Source organism: Gopherus flavomarginatus, chromosome 1 (genome assembly GCF_025201925.1).
Source record: "Gopherus flavomarginatus isolate rGopFla2 chromosome 1, rGopFla2.mat.asm, whole genome shotgun sequence".
NCBI classification, from domain to species: domain Eukaryota; kingdom Metazoa; phylum Chordata; order Testudines; family Testudinidae; genus Gopherus; species Gopherus flavomarginatus.
This window is the reverse complement of record NC_066617.1, coordinates 41,076,552-41,104,069: the sequence shown is the minus strand read 5'-3', so window position 1 is coordinate 41,104,069 and position 27,518 is coordinate 41,076,552. Positions and strand designations below refer to the sequence as shown.

The 27,518-nt window shown below is 44.8% G+C and overlaps 1 protein-coding gene across 7 annotated transcripts in view; it reads left to right on the top strand.

Annotated features, from left to right (window-relative positions):
* The window catches only part of TTLL8 (tubulin tyrosine ligase like 8), a 64,794-nt gene extending 45,771 nt beyond the window's left edge, over window positions 1-19,023 (top strand). For 6 of the 7 annotated variants that reach the window (XM_050936127.1, XM_050936128.1, XM_050936131.1 and 3 more), the window contains 5 exons: window positions 6,535-6,683; window positions 7,411-7,657; window positions 8,544-8,979; window positions 15,019-15,517; window positions 16,943-19,023. In XM_050936127.1, coding sequence (XP_050792084.1) covers window positions 6,535-6,683; window positions 7,411-7,657; window positions 8,544-8,979; window positions 15,019-15,517; window positions 16,943-17,151 — 1,540 coding nt within the window. In that variant the 3' untranslated portion in view covers window positions 17,152-19,023. The remainder of the gene's footprint in view (window positions 1-6,534; window positions 6,684-7,410; window positions 7,658-8,543; window positions 8,980-15,018; window positions 15,518-16,942) is intronic. The other variant, XM_050936130.1, reaches the window with a different exon arrangement.
* Window positions 19,024-27,518: the final 8,495 nt, after the last annotated feature.

Genomic DNA, 27,518 nt, shown 5'->3' with positions numbered 1-27,518 from the left:
GTGACCCAGCCACTCCCAGTCCCCATTCAAGCCCAAATTAATGATATTAAGTTTGCAAATGAATTGTAGCTCTGCAGTTTCTCTTTGAAGTCTGTTTATGAAGTTTTTTTTGTTGATGGATGACTACTTTTAAATCTGTTATTGAATGTTCAGAGAGATTGAAGTGTTCTCCTACTGACTTTTGTATGTTACCATTCCTGATGTCTGATTTGTGTCCATTTATTCTTTTACGTAGAGACTGTCCAGTTTGGCCAATGTACATGGCAGAAGGGCATTGCTGTCCCATGATGGCATATATCACATTACTAGATGTGCAGGTGAATGAGCCGTTGATGGTGTGGCTGATGTGGTTGGGTCCTATGATGGTGTCGCTAGAGTAGATACGAGGACAGAGTAGGCAACAGGGTTTGTTACAGGGATTGGTTCCTGGGTTAGTGTTTCTGTTTTAGCTGGGGGCTGTATGTGATGGCCTGTGGTATTCTGTTATTTTCCTTGTTGGGCCTGTCCTGTAGTAGGTGACTTCTGGGTACCTGTCTCACTCTGTCAATCTGTTTCCTCACTTTGCCAGGTGGGTATTATAGTTTTAAGAATGCACGATAAAGATCTTGTAGGTGTTTGTCTCTGTCTGGGGGATTGGAGCAAATGCGGTTGTACCTTAGGGCTTGGCTGTAAAATCCTCCTTCACATGGGTCCATATGATGAAGATGTCATCAATGTAGAGTAAGTAGAGGAGGAGTGGTAGGGGACGAGAGCTGAGGAAGTGTTGTTCTAAGTCAGCCATGGAAATGTTGGCATACTGAGGGTCATGCACGTACACATAGCAATGCTGCTGACTTGAAGGTAGAAGTTGTCTCCAAATCTGAAATGGTTGTGGGTGAGGACAAAGTCACAAAGCTCAGCCACCGGGTGTGCCATGGCCTCATCAGGGATGCTGTTCCTGACAGCTTGTAGTCCATCCTTGTGTGGAATATTGGTGTAAAGAGCTTCTGCATCCATGGTGGCCAGGATCGTGTTTTCAGGAAGATCACAAATGCATTGTAGTTTCCTCAGGAAGTCAGTGGTGTCTCGAAGATAGCTAGGAGTGCTGGTAGCGTAGGTTCTAAGGAGAGGGTCCAAATAACCAGATAATCCTGCTGTGAGAGTGCCAATCCCTGAGATGAGTGGCTGGCTCACTACAAAAGCAGTTTCCTCTCTCTTGGTATTGACACCTCCTCATCAATTATTGGGAGTGGACCACATCCACCTTCATTGAATTGACCTTGTCAACACTGGTTCTCCACTTGTAAGGTAACTCCCTCCTCTTCATGTGCCGATATATATATGCCAGGATTTAAGGTGTCACCAGACTCCTCGTTGTTTTTGTGGATACAGACTAACATGGCTGCCCCTCTGATCTTTAACTCTATTCATCAAAGGAACTCAAAGCATTATACAAATATACAGAGTCAGATCATCAGCTGGTGTAAATCAGTGTGTACTGTTTTTAATGGAGTTACTAAATTTAGCACATGGAAGGCCTACCATAGTGCGTGGCTTAGCAGTGCACAGCCGTACTACACAACAGTTCAGGATGGAAGGACAGGACACTGTTTACATTTGAAACTACAGAGAGAACTATATAGGCAACATGGAATTATCTGAGGTGCACTCTGGCCAGGACAGTAGGGTTTGAACGTGCCTATTTTTACTAAAAGTGCAATGGGATTATGCTGTTCAGGTTTTTATGCGGCATTTATACCATAGTATCTGAGTGCCTTCCAGTAAACTATATGATTATACATCTGTCATGTGATATTTGTTCTCTCATCCACTCCCAGAGGGAAAAGTATGCACAGCAGAGTGCCTTGTTTTGATAGAGTGTGTCCTTTTTAAAAAAATAAATATGCCTATTATGTGTTCATATTAGAGAAGGCAAGGTCAGTGAACTGTGCCTTTGATTTAGAGCAGAAAGTGGAACAGTTTGATAAATCTTAGTGCCTGGGGGAGTTCATACCACATTCTTGGACAGTCAGCAGGGAAAGTTCTGTCTCCCACACGGACAAGTTTTACGGTTGAGAATTCCATTGTTCCAGAGGAACTTTTGGTCTTTTAGATATCCTGGGCATGGAATAAGATCCAGGACCTTGAACCTGATTCATTATTCTATGGGAAGCCAGTATAAGGAATGGGGGACAGGTTTGATATGTTCCCAGTAGCCTGTGTTGCTGTGGAGAAATACTGTGGCATTCTGTACTAGTTGATGTTTCCTAAATACTGATGGCTTTGTGCCAAGATGTATTGCATTACTGTAATCCAGCCAAGTGATGATGAAGGCATCTGAATAACTAAGGCAGGTCTTTGTCCACCAGGATGGGACAGTGTTGCCTAGACAAGCGAAAAATGGTAGAAAGTGTTACTAGTGGATACTGCTACTTGAGAGCTTTAGGTCAGCAAGAAATCCAAGACTACAGGCTGAATTGACCAATTGTGGGAGTGAATCTTCAACCAATGCGGACTGCACTGTGGCTGTAAGATCTTCAAAGCTAACAGACTGTTGGGAATCATTAAGAAAGGGATAGATAATAAGACAGAAAATATCATCTTGCCGCTATATAAATCCATGGTATGCCCACATCTTGAATACTGCATGCAGATGTGGTCGCCCCATTCAAAACAGATACATTGAAATTGGAAAAGGTTCAGAAAAGGGCATCAAAATGATTAGAGGCATGGAACAGCTTCCATATGAGGAGAGGTTAATAAGACTGGACTTTTCATCTTGGAAAAGAGACAACTAAGGGGGGATATGATAGAGGTGTATAAAATCATGACTGTTATGGAGAAAGTAAATAAGGCAGTGTTATTTACTCCTTCTCATAACACAAGAACTAGGGGTCACCAAATGAAATTAATAGGCAGCAGGTTTAAAACTAACAAAAGGAAGTATTTCTTCACACAACGCGCAGTCAACCTATGGAACTCTTTGCCAGAGGATGTTGTGGAGGCCAAGACTATAATAGAGTTAAGAAAAAACTAGATAAATTCATGGAGGATAGGTCCATCAATGGCTATTAGCCAGGATGGGCAGGGACGGTGTCCCTAACCTCTGTTTGCCAGAAGATGGGAATGGGTGACAAGGGATGGATCACTTGATGATTACCTGTTCTGTTCATTCCCTCTAGGGCACCTAGCATTGGCCGCTGTTGGAAGACAGGATACTGGGCTAGATGGAACTTTGCTCTGGCTCAGTATGGCAGTTATTATGTTCGCCTGAGCTAAACTCAACCACACTCTGGTGGTAGCGATGTGGTGAATGATTAGAAGAGCTGTGATTCATCTACATAACGCCAGCACATGAGTTCATGTCATCTGACCAGTTCACCTAGTGGTTGCATATAGGTTTTGAAAAAGATCAGAGAAAGAATTGATCCGTGTGGAACCCCACAAGTCAGGGGTCTAGTTGTGGAAGTGCAGTTTCCCATCACTACTTGTTGAAATCATCCTTTCAGGAAGGACTCAAACCATTTTAGCATATTACCCTGGATCCCTGCCACCCGTCTTAGGCAAGATAGTGGAATCTCATGGACAGCAGTGTTGAATGCTGCACAGAGGCCCAGGAGAATGAGAATAGATGTCTGTCCTCTATCCATTGACAGGTCATCCATGAGTGCTATGAAAGTGGGTTCAGTTCTGTGTCCTGGCCTGAATTCAGATTGATCCAGGTCTAGAATGTTACCTTCAATTAGATGAGTTCATTTCTGGCCTTTTTGGACCTTCTCTATGAACTGCTCAGGAATGGGAGGATTGATGATGGCTAGGACTAAACTATGCGAGGTGGGTTTCTTCAGTGTAGGTTGGACTATTCCATGTTTGAAGGAGGAAGGAAAGATTCCTTCTCTGAATGAGGCATTGGTTCATTCAGTTGGAGTGGCACCAGTTGTTCATGACTCTCTTTTATAAGTCATGAAGGGCATGGGTCAGATTCACAAGTCTTGGGTCAAGACTCCTTTAGGGTATCCAGAACTTCCTGCTGAGTGAATATCCTGAACGCTGGGAATGCAAGTGAGCTCTTGGTTGGTGGAAGTAGAGCAAATCCATCCTGTTTGAGAAGACTTCTTGAATGGGTGATATTTTCAGTGAAGTAGGATGATAGTTCTTAGAGTGCTTGGTGCTTGGCTCTGATAAAGGTTGCAGGCATTCAGGATTGATGTGGCAGTTTATCACTCTGGATAGCTCTTTGGGGTGGGATTTGGTAGCCTCAGTGGAGGCTGATAGGAAGGTTCTCTTGGTCTGTAATACAGTTCAGCATGGGCTTTGAGGAATTACTTATGTGTTGCCCTGTCTGAATCAGCCTTGTTTTCTTCCACTGGCACTCAGTTTTCCACTCTTGTCTTCATCCAGCACAAGATGTCAGAAAACCAAGGAGAACTGTGTGTTGATGGGGAGAAAGGGACTGTTTGGGGGGTAGTGTATTAATGGCTGCAGCCAATATAGAATGGTAATGATTCACCAGGTCCTTGACTCCTCATTCTGTGGGTTGGGTCTTTTAGCGGACTTGGAAATTCATTGGAGTCTATAAGTCATCATGGTCAGATCAGGATAATTGATTTTGTTGCCTGAACAATGGAAGGTCTCTGACCACTGTCTTAATAATGTGATATTAGTGTCCAGGAGACTGACATACTGGTTTTAAATCTCAGCTATTAGATGATACTTCCAGCAACACAGGGTTTCCTAAACCATATTGGGTGCATTGTTTTAGTACTGGTTTGGAGGGGTATCCATACAACCTCTTCTTCCAACAGTATCGAGCAGGGCCACCCCGAGGGGGAGGGGGGCGCAAGTGGGGCAATTTGCCCCAGGCCCCGCAGGGGCCCCCATGAGGGTTTTTTGGGGCCCCTGGAGTGGGGTCCTTCACTTGCTCCGGGGGCCCCAGAAAACTCTTGTGGGGCCCGGGACCCCGGAGCTTCTTCTGCTCCGGGTCTTCGGTGGCAATTCAGCAGCAGGTCCTGGAGCAGAAGGACCCCCCGCCGCTGAAAACCCCAGGCCCCCTGAATCCTCTGGGCAGCCCTGGTATCGGAGGGTCTGAAGGCCTACCATCTAAGTACTGATTGAACCTGACCCTGCTGAGTTAGATGAGGTATGACAGGTTCACAGCACAGAGTGGCACAAAGTTGGTTGCCAGACGTAAAGATATTTACCTTCTTTTCCTCCTCTTCCCCAAAATATGAAGGCTAATATTCTCAAGAGGCTGAAACCATAACTTACTTGTATTTGTAAGATTTGATGTTTTTAAATGTTTGTATACAGCAGCTATGATCTTACCCAAGCCATCATCTTGCTAACTAAGCAATTAATAAATGTAGATTCTGATCCTGCAAGATGCTGAGACCTCTTGAGAAGCATCCACCCTCCCTCAACTCACATTTGATTTTAAGCACGAGTTGAGTGGAGTGAGCACCATTCAGAAGGCACTCAGCACCTGGCAGGATCAGGAGAGCATACAAGACCAGAAGTGTTTACAGGGAGAAGGAGCTCAGACAACTCAATGCACATGCACATGGGCCAAGGATTACATAGATTACATTCTCAGGAACTCTTTTTGTTCTGTCTTTGTACCTAGCACAGAGGGCTCTTGGTTTATGATTGGGGTCCCAAAGCACTACCACAATATAGATAATAAATAACAGTATTACTGTTTATTCATTGGCCATCCAAAAGTGTGCTGGATACCAGACATACACACAACAAAGACACAGTCCCTGCCTCGAAGAGTTCATATTCTGTTATTTTGATGATACACAGTTTGTGAAGACATCTATTCCTTTATGTTTTATGCTGTCTGTTTATGTATGTTTATGCAATTAAAAGGTCTAAAAAAGAAAGGTGAGATTAGCCTTGACCTTCCTAGTGTTCAGATACTGGGTGCCAACTCTTCTCATGCTGCCCTGCCTGCCCAGGGCTGTCTACATGTTGGATCTAACCCTTCTATATGTTATTTAAAGAAATAAATCCCCCTTCTTTCAGCCTGCAATTAACCTCACACCTGTGCTTTTCATAGTTCACATTACCCCATTATTGCAAGTTTTTATGAGCAGATTATTTTCTTAATAACAGAACTTTCCTGACACTAAGGTTCTAATTGACTTTGAAAGTAATCTTAAACTGATATTCAGAACATAATAGCAATAGAAATAGCATAATAGCAACATAATAGCACAATATAAATAAAGGAAATGTATAACGTAGTCCTATTGCTATTTGACCGTACAATAAATCTGTATCTTGTTATACTGATTTCCACACAATTGCTCTCATAGCCTGGGGGTGGGAGGAGGAGAGGAGACTATACCCAAAATAAATGAGCTCAGAAACCTGTGAGACTTATTTCTGTTAATCCATAATCTAATAATTTCTATCACTGTAGCAAGAAACACTTCATACTGTACTTTAGAAAAACAAAACAATATTGACAACTGTACAAGCTAAATTCATAAAATGCTGCTTCTAAAATAGTTATGCTTAAAGTATTACCTTTTAAAATTTTGTTTGTAGTGAAGGTGCTGTCATTTGTAGTGCACATAATTACATTACACAGTGTCAAAAGATTCTGAGCAAAATCATGTCTACAAACCCTCAGCAAGACATAGACGGTAACCACAATATCTGGATTATTAAACCAGGAGCAAAATCTCGTGGCAGAGGTAAGAGCTTCTTTTGTTTTTTTAATTTAAAGTGTTTATTATTACCCAAAGTTGTAGGGTATCATCTGGAGAGGCAATTTGTAAATGTACCCTGTACATCTGCAGTTCGTCCCACCAGGCCATTCATAACTGCATAAAGATTTCCAATCAGAACCTTTCCCATTTTCTATGCAAGAGTAATTTTTACACAGTTTTCAACATCTTACCTCTATTACTTTGTGTATCTTGGGGAAGGAATAGCAGAAGGGAAACTTATCAAATCCTGCAAAGAACTTTAAGTATGTGCTGAAGTGCAAGCATGTGAGTAGTCTTATTGTCTTCAATGAAAGTCCTTTCAGTTAAGGTCAGTGGAAATACTTACATGCTTAAAGTTGAAAACATGCTTAAATGCTTTGCTGGATTGGGCCCATAATCGCTAGGTTACAGATAAATATTTCAGGGGTCAGGTAAAATATATGTCTTTGTTTGAACGATGAAGGTTTAAAAAACATAATTAATGCAGGCAAACTGTGTGTGAGGGGATGTTATTTGTTTGCTTTTCTTTAATTCTACCATAACAGGTCTCTTCCTGATGATCTATCAATATTCCACTATTGTTCCTGCATGCATAAGCGGGATAAATGGAAATTCTCTTTCATGTATAATCTCTCATTTTTGTACACTGTCAGCTATGTACATTATTATTAGACACTAACATGCATATTATTTTTATTTTTTTCTCTTCCAGAAATAGTGTGCAAAAATAGACTGGATGATATTCTGAAGTTAGTAGAAGCAACAGATCAATTTCCAGTAAAGGACCACAAGTGGGTGGTACAGAAGTACATTGAGACGCCATTGCTAATTTATGATACTAAATTTGATATTAGACAGTGGTTTCTTGTCACTGACTGGAACCCTCTGACTATATGGTTCTATAAAGAAAGCTATCTGAGATTTTCTACACAACGTTTCTCCTTAGACAATCTAGACAGGTAACTAAGGAAGTATAAACAAAAATTTTGCTATATAGAATAGTGAATGAACAGGCTGAAAATTCTGTAGTATGTCAGGTCCCTGAATTTTGATGGAATTATGGTAGGGTTAAAATTTCGTAAAACCGGTCTATTCTAATGCTTTTACTTTCTGAAGTTGCCTTTAGTTACAGTGTGTAAACAGGGTCATGATGGTATGCTTTAAATAGACTCAGCGTCAGTCAACAGTTGTCATAACTTAAAACAGTGATTCTTACTGTGCCCTCATCCATATGAATATTATAGAAAACGTAATTTTAGAGCATTTTAGAACATTAGGGGATGTTTGTTCTTTTATGTATGCTGTAGTCTATTTATCAAATATTCAAGAAAAGTGATAGGTGAACTGTGGGAGTTTTTTGTTAAATATCTCCATGGGGACATATTTTTAGCCAGGGCCATACCAGAGATTGGGAGTGGCAGGATATCTGGTAAATTAACCCTTGTAGATGCTCTTTCAGAGTACTTACATGGCACCTATCACAATGCCTAATGACCATTTGCAAATGTATCTTCACAACACTCCTTTGAGATAGGATAGCATTATTATCTCCATTTTATAGACAGGGAACTGGGGCATGGAGAACTTAAGTGACTTGCCCCAAGAAACAAAAAGAGAGCGTGACAGAGCTGAGACCTGAACCCAGTTTTCTTGAGGCCCAGGCCAGTGTTTTAATCACAAGACCATCCTTTGTCTTATGTTAGAGGGGAATTAATGAAGGAAACTGAAAATAGGTGTAATAATCAAAGCCCTGAGATTTTAATATGAAGATAATTTGTTCTAATGTAATACGTTTCTTGCATTTTTTCAGCTGCCTGCTGTAATTGTGGTGTCCTCTCTTCACAGCTCCATTCATCTTTGCAATAATTCTATCCAGAAATATTACAAAAATGCTGCAGACCGGAATCCTCTATTGCCATGGCACAATATGTGGACAAGCACCAACTTTCAGGAGTACTTACAAAAGAGAGGTCGAGGCAATATGTGGCGAAATGTTATCTATCCGTCCATGAAAAAAGCCATTACCTACACCATGAGAATGGCTCAAGAGAGTGTTGAAGCCCGGAAGAGCAGTTTTGAGCTGTATGGGGCAGACTTTATTCTTGGAGAAGACTTTAAACCATGGTTGATTGAAATCAATACTAGCCCAACAATGTTGCCTTCTACACCTGTCACAGCAGAGCTATGTGCGCAGGTGCAAGAAGACACAATTAAGGTAGTTATTGAGAAGAAACGTGACAAAAACTGGGACACTGGAAAATTCGAACTTCTCTGGAGGCAGGTACGAATAATTCTACATCATTCACTAATCAGATGAAATTTAGTTCAGTGATTGTTTTAAAATCTAATTAACATTCTTTGGTTGAATGCAGCTGTGTATTCCCCTTAGGTGTGTGGAGAATTAGCTGGAGAATTTTTCCTAGCAGTACCTGTAGAGGAGTGGCACTTGCACTTCGTGGCCATAGCCCCTCCCCTGGCTATATGAGGCAGCACTGCCCCGAACTCACTCAGTTCCTTCTTACCGCCCGTGTCGGGAGTCAGAGCTCTGTGTGGTTTTAAATTCACAGTCTGTCACTAGTTTAGTGTTTTTTCTAGTTGTGTATACTTTGTAATACCCTTAGTGCTACTTATGTTTAGTGAAGTATTCCCCTCTGATGCCCTCACCATTGTTTAAACATTGTCTGTCATGTGGAGGAACAATCCTAAGAGCAATTCCCACGCATGGTGCTAGTTGTGCTTCGGTGAGGCCCATGTCAAGGAATGGTATTCAGTCAGTAGATCGTTTATTAAATTGACTCAAGTTGCAAGTAACCGTTGCCTAAAACATGTGGCCTGTTTCAGCACTGAGGCCCTCATTGGATCAGGGGTCGCCTTCAGGTTCCAAGAGTCCTTCTGCCTTGCACTCTGGAGCAGACACCTCTCCAAAGAGACTGAGGCGCTGTTCCCCATATAGCATGCTGGGGAAAAGGTCTCATAAGACCAATCAAGACTGCTCCTGGTCTCATGGGTACTCTCCCGTCTCTCTCAAGAAGAGCGTGGACCGGAATGGGGTTAGTGCCAGTGCGCAGGATGACGCGGATGTGTCTTACCACTCCCCAGTATCGAGTACGGGGCCTATAGACCCTGCATCATCGATTTCATTTCTGGCCCCCCAGCGTTCGTTGAGTCTGGTATCAATGAGGGTGACACCAGCACCAACTGTTTTGACATCGGCAGCATACCATGTGGATTCAGATCTCCTCCAACTTTCCATCATGACCTCTCCTTTGGCCCAGGACTTGGTCAGTGCTGCATCATTTATAGCCCCACTGGCTGGAGGGACTGCTGAACCCTTGGGTCTGTTGGCACTGCATCCCTTCCTCACTCTGTGGAAGTAGAGCCAATACTGGGCTTGATACTTGGGACCTCAGCACCAGGAAACTCCATTGCAGTTGGCACCGTGGATGTTACCGTGGCAGCTTTCACTGCCCTTCACTTTGGCACTGTCAGCTGTTTTGTACTGCTGCTGACTTCAATGTCAACACCATTTCTGGCACCAGCGTACTCGCTGCTGCTGGTACCTCTTCCATCATTCACACTGGTCCCTGCCCTATTTTGGGCAATGGAGGAGTCAGACCAGTTACTTCCTCCCTCAGGACTATCTCCACCTTTATCCCTGGAAACCCAAGATTCCTTAGCATCGAGGTTGGGATCTTCTTCCTCTTGCTTTCCATCACCCAACCTACACTGGGGACTATTCATGGAGCGGTTGGTATGGGCACCTACTGGCCAGTAATGCCCTACCCTTATCAGTAGCTTCCATGTAATCCATGGCATGCTCCTCAGTCTCAGAGGTTGCACTCCTCAGCTTGCTCTAAGGCAAGGTTGCCAGGCAAATCAGTGGCAGGATCTGTGGATCCACAGCAGGTTCAGGCACCAGTGAATCTTCCCTGTGCAGAGCCCATGGAGCTGTCCCTTCCAGCTCTGCCAGTCCAGGAATGAGAGCCAGCCCTGATGCAGTTAACCACCTCTTCTTCGTCCCCAGATGATTCATCAGTGCCTGGTTCTTCCTCTCCTCCAATACCGGAGGATTTCAAGGCCTGTCAGGACCTTCTGCAGTGTGTAGCCACTTTCCTGGGCATTCAAGCAGGGTTTCTGCAGAGAACTCCCATTAAGTTAGTGGAATCCTGCAGCCATCTGCTCCTGGGAGAGTAGCCCTCCCTACTAATGATGCATTCCTAGAGTCTACAGAAGTCCTCTGAAGCACACTGGCTTCAGTAGTGCCTACTGCAAAGTGCACTGTGAAATGCTGTTTCATCCCGGTGCAGGGATTTGGCGGTTTGTACTCCCATGTGGCCTCAAACTCCCTAGTCATAACTGGAGTGAATGACAGAGCCTGGCAGGTTTAAGTCCACTCTTAAGGACAAGGACTCCAAAGGCATGGATTTAAGGCACCGGAAGATCTTCACCCTGCAAATGCAGATCATGAACCAGCAGACATTGTCCAAGTACAACTTTGTAAATTGGACAGATATGTCTAAGTTAGTGGGCCAGCTACCTGAAACCTCCAGAGAGCAATTTTGGGAGTTTGTCAGCGAAGGCTGTTCAGTGGCCAAGATGTCGTTTGCAGTCTGTATTGAACATTGTGGATACTTTGGCCAGAGTTTTGTCCTCACCGGTGACCATGAGAAGGGCGTCCTGGCTGCAGAATTTGGGCATTGCTTCTGATGTGCAGCAAACTATAGAGGATTTGCCCTTCGGTGCTGGGTATTGTATTCAGACAAGATGGACAAGACCCCGCACTCCTTCAAGGATTATAGGGCCACCCTATGTTCCTTGGAGGTGTATACACCATCAGTGCAGACAGCAACAGTACTGTCCACAATGCACCTTTTGGCAGCCTTTTTTCTCTCAAGACAGTTGGATTACCCCAGAAAGGGGCATAGATCCCAGAGGAGGAGGCATTTGAGTCTGGGTTTCGGCCACTCAACACACCCTTCCCGGCACTCCGCAAGCGCCCATTTTGACTCCCTGGAGCAGAGCAGAGGTCCATTCATTACTCCCTTTACTCTGCCTCTGTTTGGGGACAGGCTAGCTCGCTTTTACAATGTTTGGGGCTAGATTACAAGCTGGGTCCTAGCATCATCAAATTGAGCTAAGCTATCCAGTTCCTCTCCCCCGCCCCCATCTGCCCTTCCTGTCCCTCTTCAGGGCCCCCTCTTATGAGATACTGCTCCTCAAGCAGTCTTCTCTTTACTGGCCATGGGAGTGGTGCTGGAAGTTCCTCTGGAACACCAGGGTCAGAGCTTCTATTCCTGGTACCTCCTGGTTCTCAAATCCAAGGGATGAGTAAAACCTATTCTCGAGCTCCGCAACCTCAACAAATATATCAGATACTTGAAGTTCCATATGGCTGCCCTATCAACTATCCTCCCAACATTGACTTAGAACAACTGGCTTGCTGCTTTGGGCCTTCAGGATGCTTACATCCATGTGGCAATTCTCCCGAGCCACAGATTTCTCTGCTTTGTTGTGGTGAACGCCATTTTCAGTACACAGTCCTTTCTGGGGCATCACACTGTGCTTACTCGACTGGCCGGGTCTCATCCTAAATACAGGGAAGTCAACAATGGTCCCTGCTCAGAAAATCAATTTCATTGGGGCCCTAATAGACTCTACAAGTTCAAAAGTATTCCTGCCCATCAACCATTTCTAGACAATTTGTAGCCTTTCTCTCAGTGTGCAGTACCAACCTTCCATGACTGTTCACATGTGCCTGAGGCTCTTAGCCCACATGTCCGCATGCATACAGATGGTTCAATTCACAAGGTTGTGCCAATACAGGCTCAGGACTGTTTTCTGTCCATCCCTTCACCCCTGGACAGGTTAGTCCTCCTCCCTCAATCAATCCTGGACTCCTTGCAGTGATGGATGGTTCAGGGGAATGATGTCAAGACATTCCCTTGATCTGGCCCTTACCAACCAGGACTGTTGTCATGGACACCTCTTTGATAGGCTGGGGAGCCCATCTGGGGTCGCTGAAGGTTCAGAGCCTGAGGTCAGAGCAAGAAGTTCCACTGCATATCAATGTCTTGGAGCTTTGGGCCATCTACAATGTCTGTCTCTGTTTCAGGCTTCCTCTTGTTTGTGACATGCAGATCATATGAAGGGACAGGCTATCTTTTCACAGACGATCTATAAGTGGATAACTTTCTGCATCAAGACTGCATATGAAGTGGCTTCAGCTATGCCCCCTTTATGTGCAATAGCATTCTTGAGTTATGTCTCAATGTTGGATATTTGCAGGGCTCATTTATCTCACCAATGAATTTTGGCCTTTGTGTGTTTGAGGTCATTTAAACTAAACACTTCCTTTCCCAATGTTAGCCACCTTTAATGAGTAATGACTATAACTTTATTGCTTCAAACTGATGGGTCAGCTAGTAACTATATAGTGTGCTAATCTGGTTCAGAGTTCTTACAGTGGAAGGAACAGGATGTTGTATTCTAGACGGAGGCCAATGTTAATCTTTGTATTAATTAGTAAACTATTTTAGTGTTCTTTTTTTATACTGATTGATATATCCAAAGTGAAGAAAAACAGAGCACAATAAATTAGTTATTCCGTTAAAACAAATTAAATAAGATGCTTGCAGCCCCAAGAGTGATTATGATGCAAGTTCTGGCCTGCTGTGCCCCAGAGGGGAACATACTTGAGGGAGAACAGATGGCAGTTTTACTGCGTGCTGTGTAAAGGGACTTGAACCAGTCAGGTATGACTTTAGGCTCTGATCCTGCAAACACTTATGCATATGAGCAATCCCATGTGTATAAAGTTAATCATGTGCATAAGTGTTTACAGGATCGTGGCTTTGATCTACGCTGGTTGCAGTGGAGGCTGCAGCAGACATGCAGAATCAGTTAATCCACTGGCTTCTTAGGCCAGCCCTCTGTTCACCTCACATAAATCCAGTTTTTGGTATTGCAAGTTTTAATTGGTCAGTTTCGTCACAGGGTAACGTTTCATGAAATAGAAGAAAACTAAATTTAGAAAATTTCTGATTTCATCAAAAATTGAGTTTAAAAGAAACATTCTGGGAGAATTCAGAAAACAAAAAAAGGACTGTTACAAAAGCAGCGCAATTAAAACTCTTTTGAATATGCTGACTTTCCCCTCATATTTTTATTTTTAAATTTTTAGCTGGCTCTGATAAATACCTGCTTTCTTAGCATTATTTTCCAGGAAGTATATTACACTTGTGCTGGCTTTGTTTCTGGGTACAGTTCAAGAGGTTGATTTTGAGCTGTTAAGCTCCTTTTGTGGCTTTTGTAAGTCTTGTGTTTCTTAGAGGTATAGCTCAGTGGTTTGAGCATTGGCCTGCTAAACCCAGGATTGTGAGTTCAATTCTTGAGGGAGCCATTTAGGGATCTGAGGGGGAAAACAAAAAAACTGTCAGGGATAGTACTTGATCCTGCTAGTGAAGGTAGGGGACTGGACTCAATAACCTTCAAGGTCCCTTCCAGTTCAATGAGATAGATAGATATATAGCTCCATATATTTTATATTTATTTAGAGACTGTGTTTTACCCAGAAAGTAGATATCAGCTGGGATGTTCAAGCTAACAATCCCTAGAGTCAGTTACTGTGTTTGGAGCAGGCATTCTCAGGGGCCAGTCCTGGTGATGGTCTGTCATTCTTAATTTCAACCTACAAGGCATGCTATAAGGCTTATGTTTTTACCCTAGTTTTTCCTGAATAGTGGGTTGAATGGGGAGGATTTTAACTGTGTTGAAAAGTTTCTTTCACCTTATTGATCATGATTGTTGTGGTAATTTATTAGTTCCAATACTGTAGCACCAAGGAGCCCCAATCAAGGGTCAGGGCCCTGTTGTGCTAGGCACTGCAGAGACAAGTATCAAAGAAGAGGGACTCTCACCCAGCATGTTTACAATTTAGGTGTCAGACAGGGTGCAACAGTTGGGTGATACAGACAAACAGGAGTGACGGGTTTTATAGACTGAAGTAACCATAAAACAGAGTTTAGTATAAAAGCAGAAGTCTCAGTAGTTTTCCATTATTATGTTGTTCATTTTCCTTGGCCAATGTGTTAGGCCCATTGTATAAACTGGAAAAATAGACAGCATATAGAAACTAGTAGCTTTAGTAAGTTCTAAATTATGCAGTTTTTGTCACAGTGGTGTGGAATCCTTTGTCACCCAAAGTGCTGTATGACCCCATTTTATAAATAGATGTAACACATGAAACACTAGTGTCTTCATTTGTAATTTAGTAGTGCATGAATCTGTTGAGAAATTTAATTTCTTTTTTGTGTCTCTCAAGCCTCTTTTGGATCTGCCGCCGTTCAATGTTACAGACCTTTTTGTGGAAGGAGTTGGTATTAAGAGATCAAGGCAGAAAGCTGCTCCCATCACTAATTTTAATTTTATTGATACATTAGCAAGAATACCACAGACAACTGAGTGTGCCTCACCCAATCATGAAAAACAAGGAGAATCAATAGGAACTGTAAATAACAAGCAAAACATCAAAATGAAAATTGAAAAAGCTATTTTTTGCATTTTACCTAAGCCTCTCAAGAGGCCACCAGGGAAAAGTTGTAAAGTAAGGGATGCTCATGTGAAATCCACTGGGCACATAGCTCTTCCCAGCTTAATTTTACAACCTACCCAAAGCATCATAGAGACGAAACATGTGCAGTATATGAACAAGGCAAAAGGAATAACAGATTCAAGCTTTCACAGAGTAAATCAGACAGCCTCTACCTTTCAAAATGTGAATCCTTTGGACTGGCCTTTACTTCAGCCTTCCAAAATATCAGGTAATATCTGTTGTTTAGCATTATTTCACTATAAATTACATAAAATACATTTTAGAGGGAAAGTAGAAATTAGGTATACAGCATAAGTTTTTGGATTGCTTAGCTAGTTATTTGTATACTAGTATCGTATTCTCTGTTATTTGTCTCTCTAATATAAATAGCCCCAAACTTTTCAGCCTCTCCTTTGGAAGTCTCTCCATGCCTCGAATAAGTTTTGCTGCTTGCCTCTGAATCCCCTGTATTTCTGCTGTATTGTTTTTGAGACAGAGTGATCAGAATGGGACACGGTATCCTGGGTGAGGGCATACTATTTGTATATATAATATAATGGCATACTATATTTTGAAGATTATCTTCTATTGCATTTTTTATACAGCATACATCTTGTTTGTTTTTTGGACTGCCACTGCCTATTGAGCACAAGTTTTTATTGAGCTATCCACAATAATGCCCAACTCACTTTTCTTCTGTGCAGAGGTCAAGTCCTTATTATTTCTGCTAGCGATAGCTGGCTAGTCTCTTTCAACCTCCTATTGTCTCTGGATGGCTCAAGGGATTGGTATTGAAGTACAGAGACTTTCACCTCTGTTTCACTAGTTCACATGTAATCCAGGTCAGTAGTGACCATAATTTATGGGTGCTGCTCGTGGCTGCTGGATATGTGGGGACTACAGACCAATTCCAGTGGACTGATATTCACATTACAAAATCACCATCTTTTAGCACAAACTGGAACCTAATTGGCAGAGAGGTCAAAGATTAAGCAAACATGGATACTGAACTTCGATAGTTCTCCAGGTCAGTTTTGAAACATCATCAGGGCAACAGGTGCTGCAGCAGCTGTCATCTGTACCTGTTCTCTGGATAAGAAGAGGATTTAAGTTTAAAGGCCTGTAAGCCCTAACATTTCATAAGTTCTAAATTCATTAAAAAGTTAAAGAAAAATTCCCATTGTTTGTAGAGTATGCTGCAGATGTTATGTGTAATATGTGCTAAGTATCTTCATCACCATCGTTTTTGGGGGGATTTCCCACAAGGGATCCTCTTCCTACTGATACTGCCAAGTGTGTTCTTAAAAACATAGCTTAAGGTTGTGGTATATGGTGTTCAGTTTGCCAAGAGTTGGATGAATAGGCAGATTTCACTGTCACTTGAGGTTTACAGGCTTACACACACATCCAACACTTACAGAATGGTCTGCTTGTGGTATATACACAGTCTTTTTCATGTATTAACAGATTTTGCATTAATATCTGAGGCTCACAGTTTCCACGTAGCTCTCTTTTACTATTGAAAAAGTACTATATAGTATAACTGAATGCAGTTTTTGAAGAGTTTATTATGATTTTGCATAATAAGGACTTTTAAAATATGGACTTCAGTTGAAATATGGGTTAATTAATTACTGCTTTATTTTTTTTGAAGGTTTGCAGAACAGCAACAAAAAAATTCCATGTTTAGTTTGTGGAGACACTTTCCAGTTGGAGAAAATCTGCAAATGCTGCAACTCCTTTTGTGCAACAGTACTGCACGGAAGTTCATATTTACCTATGAATGATTGTTCTACCCCTGAAAAGACGGTGACCAGCAACAAGATAATTGTTCATAGCAATGTCTTCCCTGAAAACATATGAGTCCATTCTGAGTACTCCAGTCTTTTAAAAGCGTTTTTGAAACAAAAATAGAACTGTGCAAGCCTTGCCTAAGCAGATGTTGAAGAAAAATTATTTGCCGTGAGCAACTCAAAGATATTATTTAAAGGCCCTGGGCTACAAGAGTTGGAGATTTTTGTAAGCCATGGCTGTGTTGGAGACTATCTGATTATACTGAAGCCAATTAACAAAGTTTGCTATTACAGCAGCTCTGTGGCCAATATGCTGGACCCAACTGTGTGGAAAGTTCAAAGAAATACAGTGAACTTTCTTTTTATGTCATGCAATACTACCTCCATTTTTGCATCTGCATTCCCCTGTATGATGGCCATCTTGTAAACAAGAGTTTCATCAACTGTAAAAACTCTTGTGTGTCAGTGAATGGGAGTGGAAGGGCTTGCCAACCTGTCCACTGGCACATAGTGTAATGTAAAAAAAAACACATTGTGATATTTTCTTGGAGACACACCTGGGGAAGAAAGGAAGATTGCTTACGATTAGTACCTTTTTACAAATTATTTTCTGAGGATATCCCCCTGTACTTTGGGCTATGGTCCTTTACTGCTCTTCTATGGTCCACATGTCAGTTAAGTCAGACAAGGTGAACCAGTTAAACCAGCCATTTACCTCCCCACCATTACTATGAGGACAGTAATGGCAAAATGATTCTATATTCTTAGCTTTTCTTCCTGAATTGGCCAAGGAATGGATCCCATCTGTGATCCATGGAATAGCCTATCTTCCAACGGTGGGCTGTGGACCCTTTAAAGATGTCTAGCTGACAGACGCCTGTTCTATTTGTCAGTCAGGAAAGAACCCACCCTAATTTAGAGCATCTTGGGGATTCCTAAGGGTGCTTATTGGAGTTTCTGTACGATATCTGTCAGAATCCAGTTCCCATTTTGTCAGGAATAGCCAGTGCAAAATTCCTAATAAGGTATTCCACAACCCGGGGCTTAAAATCAGAATTAGCCTCTACATCTCCAAAGCTCAAGAGGAACAGAGTTTTGTAGAACCAAATGTAAAACATACTAGTGATAGAAACTGCCTGTTATACCAATCAATTCATCTTGCTGCTACTGCAGGGTTTTTTATTCCAGTACATTTTCTTTTTGTTCAATCAATTTCAAAAGTCAGGAGGGGTTGGTTTCACCACTACTCCCAAGAATAGACCCAGTGGTTTTTGTGATAGTTCTGGCACCCTGTTTGAGTGACAAGGGTACATCACACTTGAGTGTGACTGATCTTGATTAACTGGCTTCGGTTGTGACATAGCCCAGCATTACAGAAAATCAGCACGTTCTGACTCTAGTGGCCGCTCAGACAGACAGGATCAAGTTGCAAGTTGCTGAATAAATCTATTTCAGTTAACTGTCTGAAACAGAGACTGTGGGGGATAGGGTCACAAGGCCCTGGAAAAATGCTGGCAATCTGATTGTGGTTACACATTCCAGGTTGTGAAATACTGACCTCCTCTAGAGATATATTTTTCCTACCCAAACTATTGAAGGTGCCAGATGCACCCTTTTCAAGCAAAAAAGCATGCCAGGGGTGCATAGGAGATGATAAATTAAATTCTATTCTTTCATTAAAACAACTTGTATTGGCAATAAAAGCAGCAGGCAGCAGGTGGGACTGCAGGGAAGAGAGAGCCTATGCATAAGACATGCTATAAAAATGTCGAAGACCAAGCAAATTATCTGGGAACCATAATTTGAGCCTATGTGATTGATCCTTATTATACCAAGTACAGACATCTTTTAAGGTCACCTGATATCAGAAGAGACATGCAAACAGACTGCATTAATAAATATGAGAATGGTAATCTTGAATCCCGGTAAATAGAGTATCCTGTGTGTCTCAAAGCCGGTCCACCGCTTGTTCAGGGAAAGCCCCTGATGGGCTGGGCCAGTTTGTTTACCTGCCACGTCTGCAAGTTTGGCCGATCGTGGCTCCCACTGGCCATAGTTTGCCGCTTCAGGCCAATGGGGGCTGCAGGAAGGGTGACCTGCACATCCCTCGGCCCGTGCCGCTTTCCTCAGCCGCTATTGGCCTGGAGTGGCGAACTGTGGCCAGTGGGAGCTGTGATCAGCTGAACCTGTGGATGTAGCAGGTAAACAAACCAGCCCGGCCCATTAGGGGCTTTCCCTGAACAAGCGGCAAACCGGTTTTGAGAACCACTGCTGTATGTGACAAGGTGCTGAGTGAGAAGCACTTAATCAGCGTCTGCCACTCCAGCCCCAATCCAGGGGAATGGATTGGGGCTGGTTGGATAGCCCTGTGTCTGCCTGGTAATGGGCAGCACCTGCCAGCCTCATTAGCCAGAGCTGTAAAGGCTGGGAGGAAACTGGGGGAGAGGGGAGAGACAGAGAGAGGCTGGCTAGGCAGACAGGCACAGAGGGAGGTGAGAACCTTCTGGTTTGTTGCTGGCCAGGCCTGCACTTGGCGAAGTTGCACCTGCACTTGTACATAGGTGGAAAGTGGTGGTGGGAAAAGAACTGTAAATAAAGAACACTGGTGTTGCATTAAGTTGAGGTGTTCCTGACTGGTTGGAGAAGGCAACAGGGGCTGAAACCAAAGGGGCCCAGCGTGTGCCTTGCTACACTGTAATAAGTAAATGATCAACAAGAATGGTACAAGATATGGTCAGCTGACTAGGACTGAAATGTGCACCAAAACCACCTGCTATATAGCATGCAATGTTTTTATTTGAGGTTAGATGATCACCTCCCACTCAGGCCCCTTTTACACTGTGTAAAAGGGCTGGAGTGGCATAAGGGGTCCTAAAAGCCATGTATCCAGCCCAGAGGATTCAGGAGGCCTGGGGCAAAGCAATTTCAGGGGCCCCTTCCATAAAAAACAGTTGCAATACTATAGAATACTATATTCTTGTGGGGGCCCCTATGGGGCAAGTGGGGCAAATTGCCCCACTTGCCCCCTCCCTTCCTCCCCCTCCGGCGGTCCTGGGAAAAATAAACATTTAAAAACCTTGCGCATCTTGGCACAAACCTGGTTTTGAGAAAACTTCTTTTCAAGTCACCTTTACGAAGTATCACTGGTTCTCAGCATCAGCTAGTGCTAAAAGGCACTAAAGCTCATTAAAAGGGTTGGACAAATATTTTCCATCAAAACTTTTTTTGGATTGAAAACTAGGGGTTTTTAAAAAGCAGAAAAAAATCACAGACAATGTCTACTTTCCTTCAAAATTTGTTATGGTTTTTTTAATTGAAAAGCTGAAATTAGTCTGCCAAAATCTGAACATGGTTTGGGGTTTCAGAAGTGTGTGGCCAAATATTTGCTGCTTGCTGTGTTTGATTGTTTAAAGAAACAATAAAAAAATTCTACTTAAAAAAATTCAAAACTTTTGAACCACCTCAGCTTATGACCAAATGCGTAAGCCCATCCAGTCAGAGATTTTTCCAGGTTTCTGATACTCTCCTGGCTTCCTTGACTCATATCTGTCTCCATAACTTTGGGTTCATTTAGCTTAGAACATAAGAATGGCCATACTGGGTCAGACCAAAGGTCCATCCAGCCCACTATCCTGTCTACTGACAGTGACCAATGCCAAGTGCCCAGCGGGAGTGAACCTAACAGGTAATGATCAAGTGATCTCTCTCCTGCCATCCATCTCCACCCTCTGACAAACAGAGGCTAGGGATACTATTCCTTACCTATCCTGGCTAATAGCCATTAATGGACTTAACCTTCATGAATTTTTCTGTTCCCTAGAGACTGGCTCCATGGGGTCCCTCACAAACTGGAGACGGTTACTGTTGGTTTGTCTTTAGCATACCTTATGTACATGCTCCACAAACAGCATTTGAGCTTGTTCCAGAATCTGGGATGAGCCTATGTTGTGAAAACTGAAATGCTCAAATTAGCACATACACGTGAATGGACACAAGGTGCTAAAATTAAATTAACCCAGGGGTTCTCAAACTGGGGTCAGGAGCCCTCAGGGGGTCATGAGGTTATTACTGGGGTTCGCGAGCTGTCAGCCTCCACCTCAAACCCTGCTTTGCCTCCAGCATTTATAATAGTGTTAAATATATAAGAAAGTGTTTTTAATTTATAAGTTGGGGGTCACGCTCAGAGGTTTGCAATGTGAAAAGGGTCACTAGTACAAAAGTTTGAGAACAACTGAATTAACCCTTCTGGAGCCTCCGGGAATGCAGGGGATGGGGGTCTCCTTTGGTGGGGTTGGAAAGGAGGTAGGTGTTGTAGTATATTGCTCTTCTCATGTGATCCTTCCCACATTGCTGTCTTGGCTTTATCACTGTTAATCTAAAGTGGCTAATTTTAAATGAAGCTACCCTCCCCTGACATGAATCCCCCTATGGCACTGAAATTAAATGTAGACTATAATTTGGCATTAGAGAAGTGAAAGAGATGGTAGCCCTAAGGGAAAAGATAACAGCTTGGCTCTTTGTGTTAAATAGCTGTCTGCAAGCCTCAAACTGCTGAACGAGCTTTAGGGTAGGGAAGGCTGTGCCTCCCCAAACAGCCTATCTGACCCCCACCCACTTCCTGCCCCCCAACTGCCCCCTCAGAATCCCTGACCCATCCTGCTCCTTGTCTCCTGACCGCCCCCCGTGGCTCCCCCCAACCACCCCCCTGGGACCCCACTCCCCATGAACCCCCCCTGCTTCCTGTCCTCTGATTGCCCCAACCCCTATCCACCCCCCCGCCGAGTCCTGACAGACCCCTAGAACCTGACAGACCCCATGATCCAACCCCCCATTCCCCATCCCCTGACCACCCCCCCAGAACCTCTGCCCCCTCCCTGTACCCTGACTGTCCCCGGGACTCCCTGCCCCTTATCCAACGCCCCCGGTCCCAGCCCCATTACCATGCTGCTTATCCCCACCTCCTTCCTCTCCCGGAGCCTCAGCGCACCACGTCCAGGAGCCGCCCTGGACGGAGCTGTAGCGGTGTGGCTCCACGGGACTTGAGCTCCCACTGCTCGGTTGCAGCTCACAACCCTGCTCCCTTACCATGTGGCTCTGAGTGGGAGGAGATCAGGCCCCACTGGAGCCACACTGCTGGGGGAAGGGGGAGGCAGGGGGGAGCCTCCGACATTCTGGTGGGGGCCCCTGCAGGGCCTGGGGCCTGGGGCAAATTACCCCACTTGCCCCCTGCCCCCTCCCCCCGCGGTCCTGATCCAGCCAGAGAGGATTCCCCCTGCACAAGCTCTGTGTAAGGCTGCCTTCTGACTTGCCAACCCTTGCTTAGGGGCCAGGGTGGGCCACAGCACATGGTGCTGCAGAGGTTCCAGGTAGTGCAGTGGATCATAGGACAGCCCTGGGGTGCTGCTGTAATTTAGACAGGCTCCTAGGACTATCTAAGTTATGCTGGGGGGTCTCCATCCCACAAAACAGTCCAGGATTGGGAGGGCACAAAGGTGTCTGAAAACCACCTTCGCGCCCCCTGCCTCTGGGCTGCAAGTCGCACATTGCACCCAGAATATTTCATCTGTGTCATGTACTGTCATCTCTGCAATGGTGTTTGTATTGATGGACATGCTGTTTTCTAATTTGAAATATGAACACTAGGAAATGCAAAAGTATAAGCCTATTAGCAAGACAAAGGGAAGAAAGATCATATCCATAAGACTGGGTCAGAAACAGATTTTTCTGACTGTTTCCCCACACTCAGTAATGAAAATCCACAGCCCAGATCATAAGGATTTCAGTAAATGCACATTGCCCGTATTAAACCAGTAGAGCAACATGTATATCACATGTAAGTTCTAATTTGTGTTTCTTGCGGGCTGTGACAAGTTGGGGGCTCTGTACAACTTATGAATTCTGAATTATATGTAATACAACATACAATTACTGTGTTATGGAAAGCCTGTATGCAGCGATGAGCTGCCAAAATATTAACAACAGGTTCCCTCTTCCTCACCTCACGAGGGGGTCATGCCCCCCCCGGGGGGTCATGCCCCATCCAACCCCCCATGTTCCTTGACACCCCTCCGGGACCCCCCCAACCCATCCCCCCTTCCCTATACTCTGACTGCCCCTTGCTGCCCTATCCAACCGCTCCTCTCATTCTTGATGGCCCCCCAGGATCCCTGCCCCATCCAGCCACCCCTTCTCTCTGTCCCTGACTTCCCCCACCACCTCATCCAACTCCTGCTCCTTCCTGATTGCCCCCTGGGACCCTTGCCCCTATTCAATCCCCCTGTTCCCTGCCCTCTGACTGCCCCCTGACCCCTATCCACTCCCTCCCCCACAACCCACCGAACACCCCCTCCCTGCTCCCTGCCCCCTTACCACACTGTCTGGGGCCGGGACTGGGTCCTCTCCACTGGGACCTCGACTGGTGCCATGGGGCACAACTCCCCGCGCTGGGCCAGAGCTGCTCATCCGGGACCAGCCTGAGGCGGGGCCGCTCGACCGGGGCCGGGCTGGGGCACTCGGCCGGGGCTAGGTGGAGCTAGACTGGGCTGCAAGCGCCGTCCACGCCATCCCCCCCGCCTGCCTTACGTGCCTGCTACTTGTTTCAGGCTTTCCGCGAACATTTGATTCGCGGGAAGCAGGGGAGGCAAAGGAGAAGGAGGGCGGAGCGTTAAGGGAAGAGGGGACGGTGAGCTGGGGCCAGGGGCCAGGTGGACAGCTGCCCGAGCCTTTGTTAAATTTAAAAGCTTTTCAGAACCGGTTGTCCTGGAACAACTGGTTCTAAAAAGGCTTCTAAATTTAACAACCGGTTCCTGTGAACCAGCTGGAGCTCACCACTGCCTGTTTGCATGTAGATCCACTGTTGCTGACAGGACATACAGCAGATACACTCCAGACTAAGGACAATGAGAAAGAACTTAATATTTAATGATTGTGCTTTGACCACAATGATTATGTGTAAGAACCACTGATCTGAAGGGAAAAAATATGTCCTCCTCTGTCTGAAGAGAGTGGGTGGGGGAAGAGAAGAGTGGTGGAAAATTACCAAAAGACAGGGCCGGTGGTGCCAGGTGTTAGAAGTGAGGGTGTATAAATAAGGAGAGCCACATTGGGCAGATGAGAGGACATTCACAGATGGGTAAGCAGTCTCCATGATGAAGCAGCAATCCAGCATGTAGCAGCTTCATGAGGCAGGGGACCTTACCTGCTTTCCTGAACACACATGGTTTCCCAAGGGAAGAATAAGGTAGTGAGGGGCACTACATCAAAAATGTTTGTTTTCTAAATTTTCTGTACTCTCTCGTGCTTCATTTGATTAAGTACAGGAGCATTAGGTGGTTAGAATCTATGTGAAGTGTGTGTGAGTGTTTTATATGCTTCATAATTACCACAGCCCTCCTGAGAGCTAAACAGTAAACCACAAAGCTTACATCTTAGGGTATGTCTACACTACGGGATTATTCCAATTTTACAGAAACCCGTTTTTTAAAGCAGATTGTATAAAGTCGAGTGCAAGCGGCCACACTAAGCACTTTAATTCGGCGCTGTGCGTCCATGTACCAAGGCTAGCATCGATTTCTGGAGCGTTGCACTGTGGGTAGCTATCCCATAGTTCCCACAGTCTCCCCTGCCCATTGGAATTCTGGGTTGAGATCCCAAATCATGATGGGGCAAAAACAGTGTCGTGGGTGATTCTGGGTAAATGTCATCGCTCATTCTTTCCTCCATGAAAGCAACGGCAGACAATCATTTCGTGCCCTTTTTCCCTGGACTGCCCTGGCAGATGGCATAGCATGACAACCATGGAGCCTGTTTAGCCTTTTGTCACTGTCACCATATGTGTACTCGATGCTGCTGACAGAGGTGGTACTGCAGTGCTACACAGCAGCATTCATTTGCCTTTGCAAGGTAGCAGAGACGGTTACCAGCCCTATTGCACCGTCTGCTGCTTTGGAAATTGGCCATGACAGTTACCAGTCCTTTTGCACCGTCTGCTGCTTTAGAAATTGGCGATGACGGTTACCAGTCCTTTTGCACCGTCTGCTGCTTTAGAAATTGGCGATGACGGTTACCAGTCCTTTTGTACCATCTGCTGCTAGAAATTGGCGATGACGGTTACCAGTCCTTTTGTACCGTCTGCTGCTGTCATGGGTGCTCCTGGCTGGCTTCACTGAGGTCAGCCGGAGGCGCATGGACAAAAATGGGAATGACTCCCCAGGTCATTCCCTTCTTTATGTTTTGTCTAAAAATAGAGTCAATGCTGCCTAGAATATGGGGTAAGTCTACTAGACAACCAGAGAGCACAGCCGCTCCGGGTCAGATCCCCAGATATTCCGCAGAAATGATGAGCTCCATGCCATTTAGGGGGTGCCCCTGCAACAACCCCACCTGTTGCTTCCCTCCTCCCACACCCCTCCTAGGCTACCGTGGCAGTGTTCCCCCATTTGTGTGATGAAGTAATAAAGAATGCAGCAATAAGAAACACTGACTTTTTAGTGAGATAAAATGAGAGGAAGGCAGCCTCCAGCTGCTATGATAGTCCAGGCAGTACAGAATCTTCATTAGACATGAAAGGGTGGGGGAGGAGCTCAGCCTCCAGCTGCCATGATGAGGACAGTTATCAAGCCTTTTGCACTGTCTGCCTCTACAGGAGACAAAGCTTAAAGAAGGGAATGACAGGGAGTCATTCCCATTTTTGCCCAGACGCCCCTGGCCGACCTCACCGAGGCCAGCCAGGAGCACTCACGGGATGATGAGGACAGTTTTCAACCATTTTGTACCATTTGCCATCAGGAAAGGAAGGGGAGGGGATGCTGCTGTTCAGCGCTGCAGCACCGCGTCTACCAGCAGCATGCAGTAGACATATGGTGACATTGAAAAAAGGAGAGAAAAGATTTTTTTCCCTTTTCTTTCACGGGGAAGAGAGGGGGGTAATTGACGACATACACTCTGAACCACCCGGGACAATGTTTTTGACCCTTCAGGCATTAGGAGCTCAGCCAAGAATGCAAATTCTTCTCGGAGACTGTGGGGACTGTGGGATAGCTGGAGTCCTCAGTCCCCCCTCTCTCCCTCCATGAGAGTCCATTTGATTCTTTGGCGTTCCGTTACACTTGTCACAGAACACTGTGTTGAGTCCCTGCTGTGGCCTCTGTCTAGAGATTTTTTTCAAATGCTTTGGCATTTTGTCTTCTGGAACGGAGCTCTGATAGAACAGATTTGTCTCCCCATAAAGCGATCAGATCCAGTATCTCCCGTACAGTCCATGCTGATCAGTGCTCCACGCTGGGCAAACAGGAAATGAAATTCAAAAGTTCGTGTGGCTTTTCCTGTCTACCTGGCCAGTGCATCCGAGTTCAGATTGCTGTCCAGAGCGGTCACAATGGTACACTGTGGGATAGCGCCCGGAGGCCAATACCATCGAATTGCGGCCACACTAACCCTAATCTGACATGGCAATATCGATTTCAGCGCTACTCCCCTCGTCGGGGAGGAGTACAGATATTGGTATTAAGAGCCCTTTATATCGAAATAAAGGGCTTCGTTGTGTGGACGATTGCAGGGTTAATTCGGTTTAACACTGCTAAGTTTGGTATAAACGCATAGTGTAGATCAGGCCTTAGTGTGGAGCTCTGGGAGAGGTGTGTTTTAGTGCGAGCAAATCTGCAGGGACACCACTGCACCCAGGGGCTTGGCAGCAGCACAGTGGATTCTAGCTTTCAGAACGCAGTGTTAGATGGCAGGTCTGCACCTCGAGACCCCCACAATGGGGCAGTGGCTGGGCTTTGTTCAGGCTCCAAAGGCTATAAACACCTCTGGGGGATCTAGGGATACCGAGGCTTGGATTCTCCTCACAGTGGTTGTCTGATGGGTGGCCAGCAGGGGGTGCATGTCTGGATCTGTGACATGGGCCCCATTCCAGAAAGAGCAATGAGTCCACATTGGCACCAATACATGACTGCTCCTATGTACAGAGAGGAAAATTAAATCTTGCCTTGGGCAGGCTACAGAAAGTGGCTAGCTTACTATATGCATTGGAATGGTTCAGTTTTTGGTGCTTGTTGAATGGGGCCATAGAACTCAGCTTCTGTTGATGTTGTGGAGTTCAAGTGCCCTGTGCAGGGGAGGTACTGAGCTCTCTTGAAGCCAGCCATCATTGAGAAACCTGGCTGCTGAAGCAGAAGTTTTCCCTTTCTTCTCTTATGGAAGGGAACTAATGGCTTTCTATACATATGGCTAAATCGGTACTGCTGTAATTGATGCAGCTGTGTCGATTTTAATGGTCTGGTAAAGATAAGCTAAGTTGATGGCAGATCGCTCTCCTGTCATCTTCTGTACTCCACCTCCCTGGAAGCCTACGGTAAGTTGATGGGAGAGTGTCGTCCATCGACATAGCATGGTGTAGACACTGCTGTAAGTTGCCTCAAGTTATGTCAACTTCAG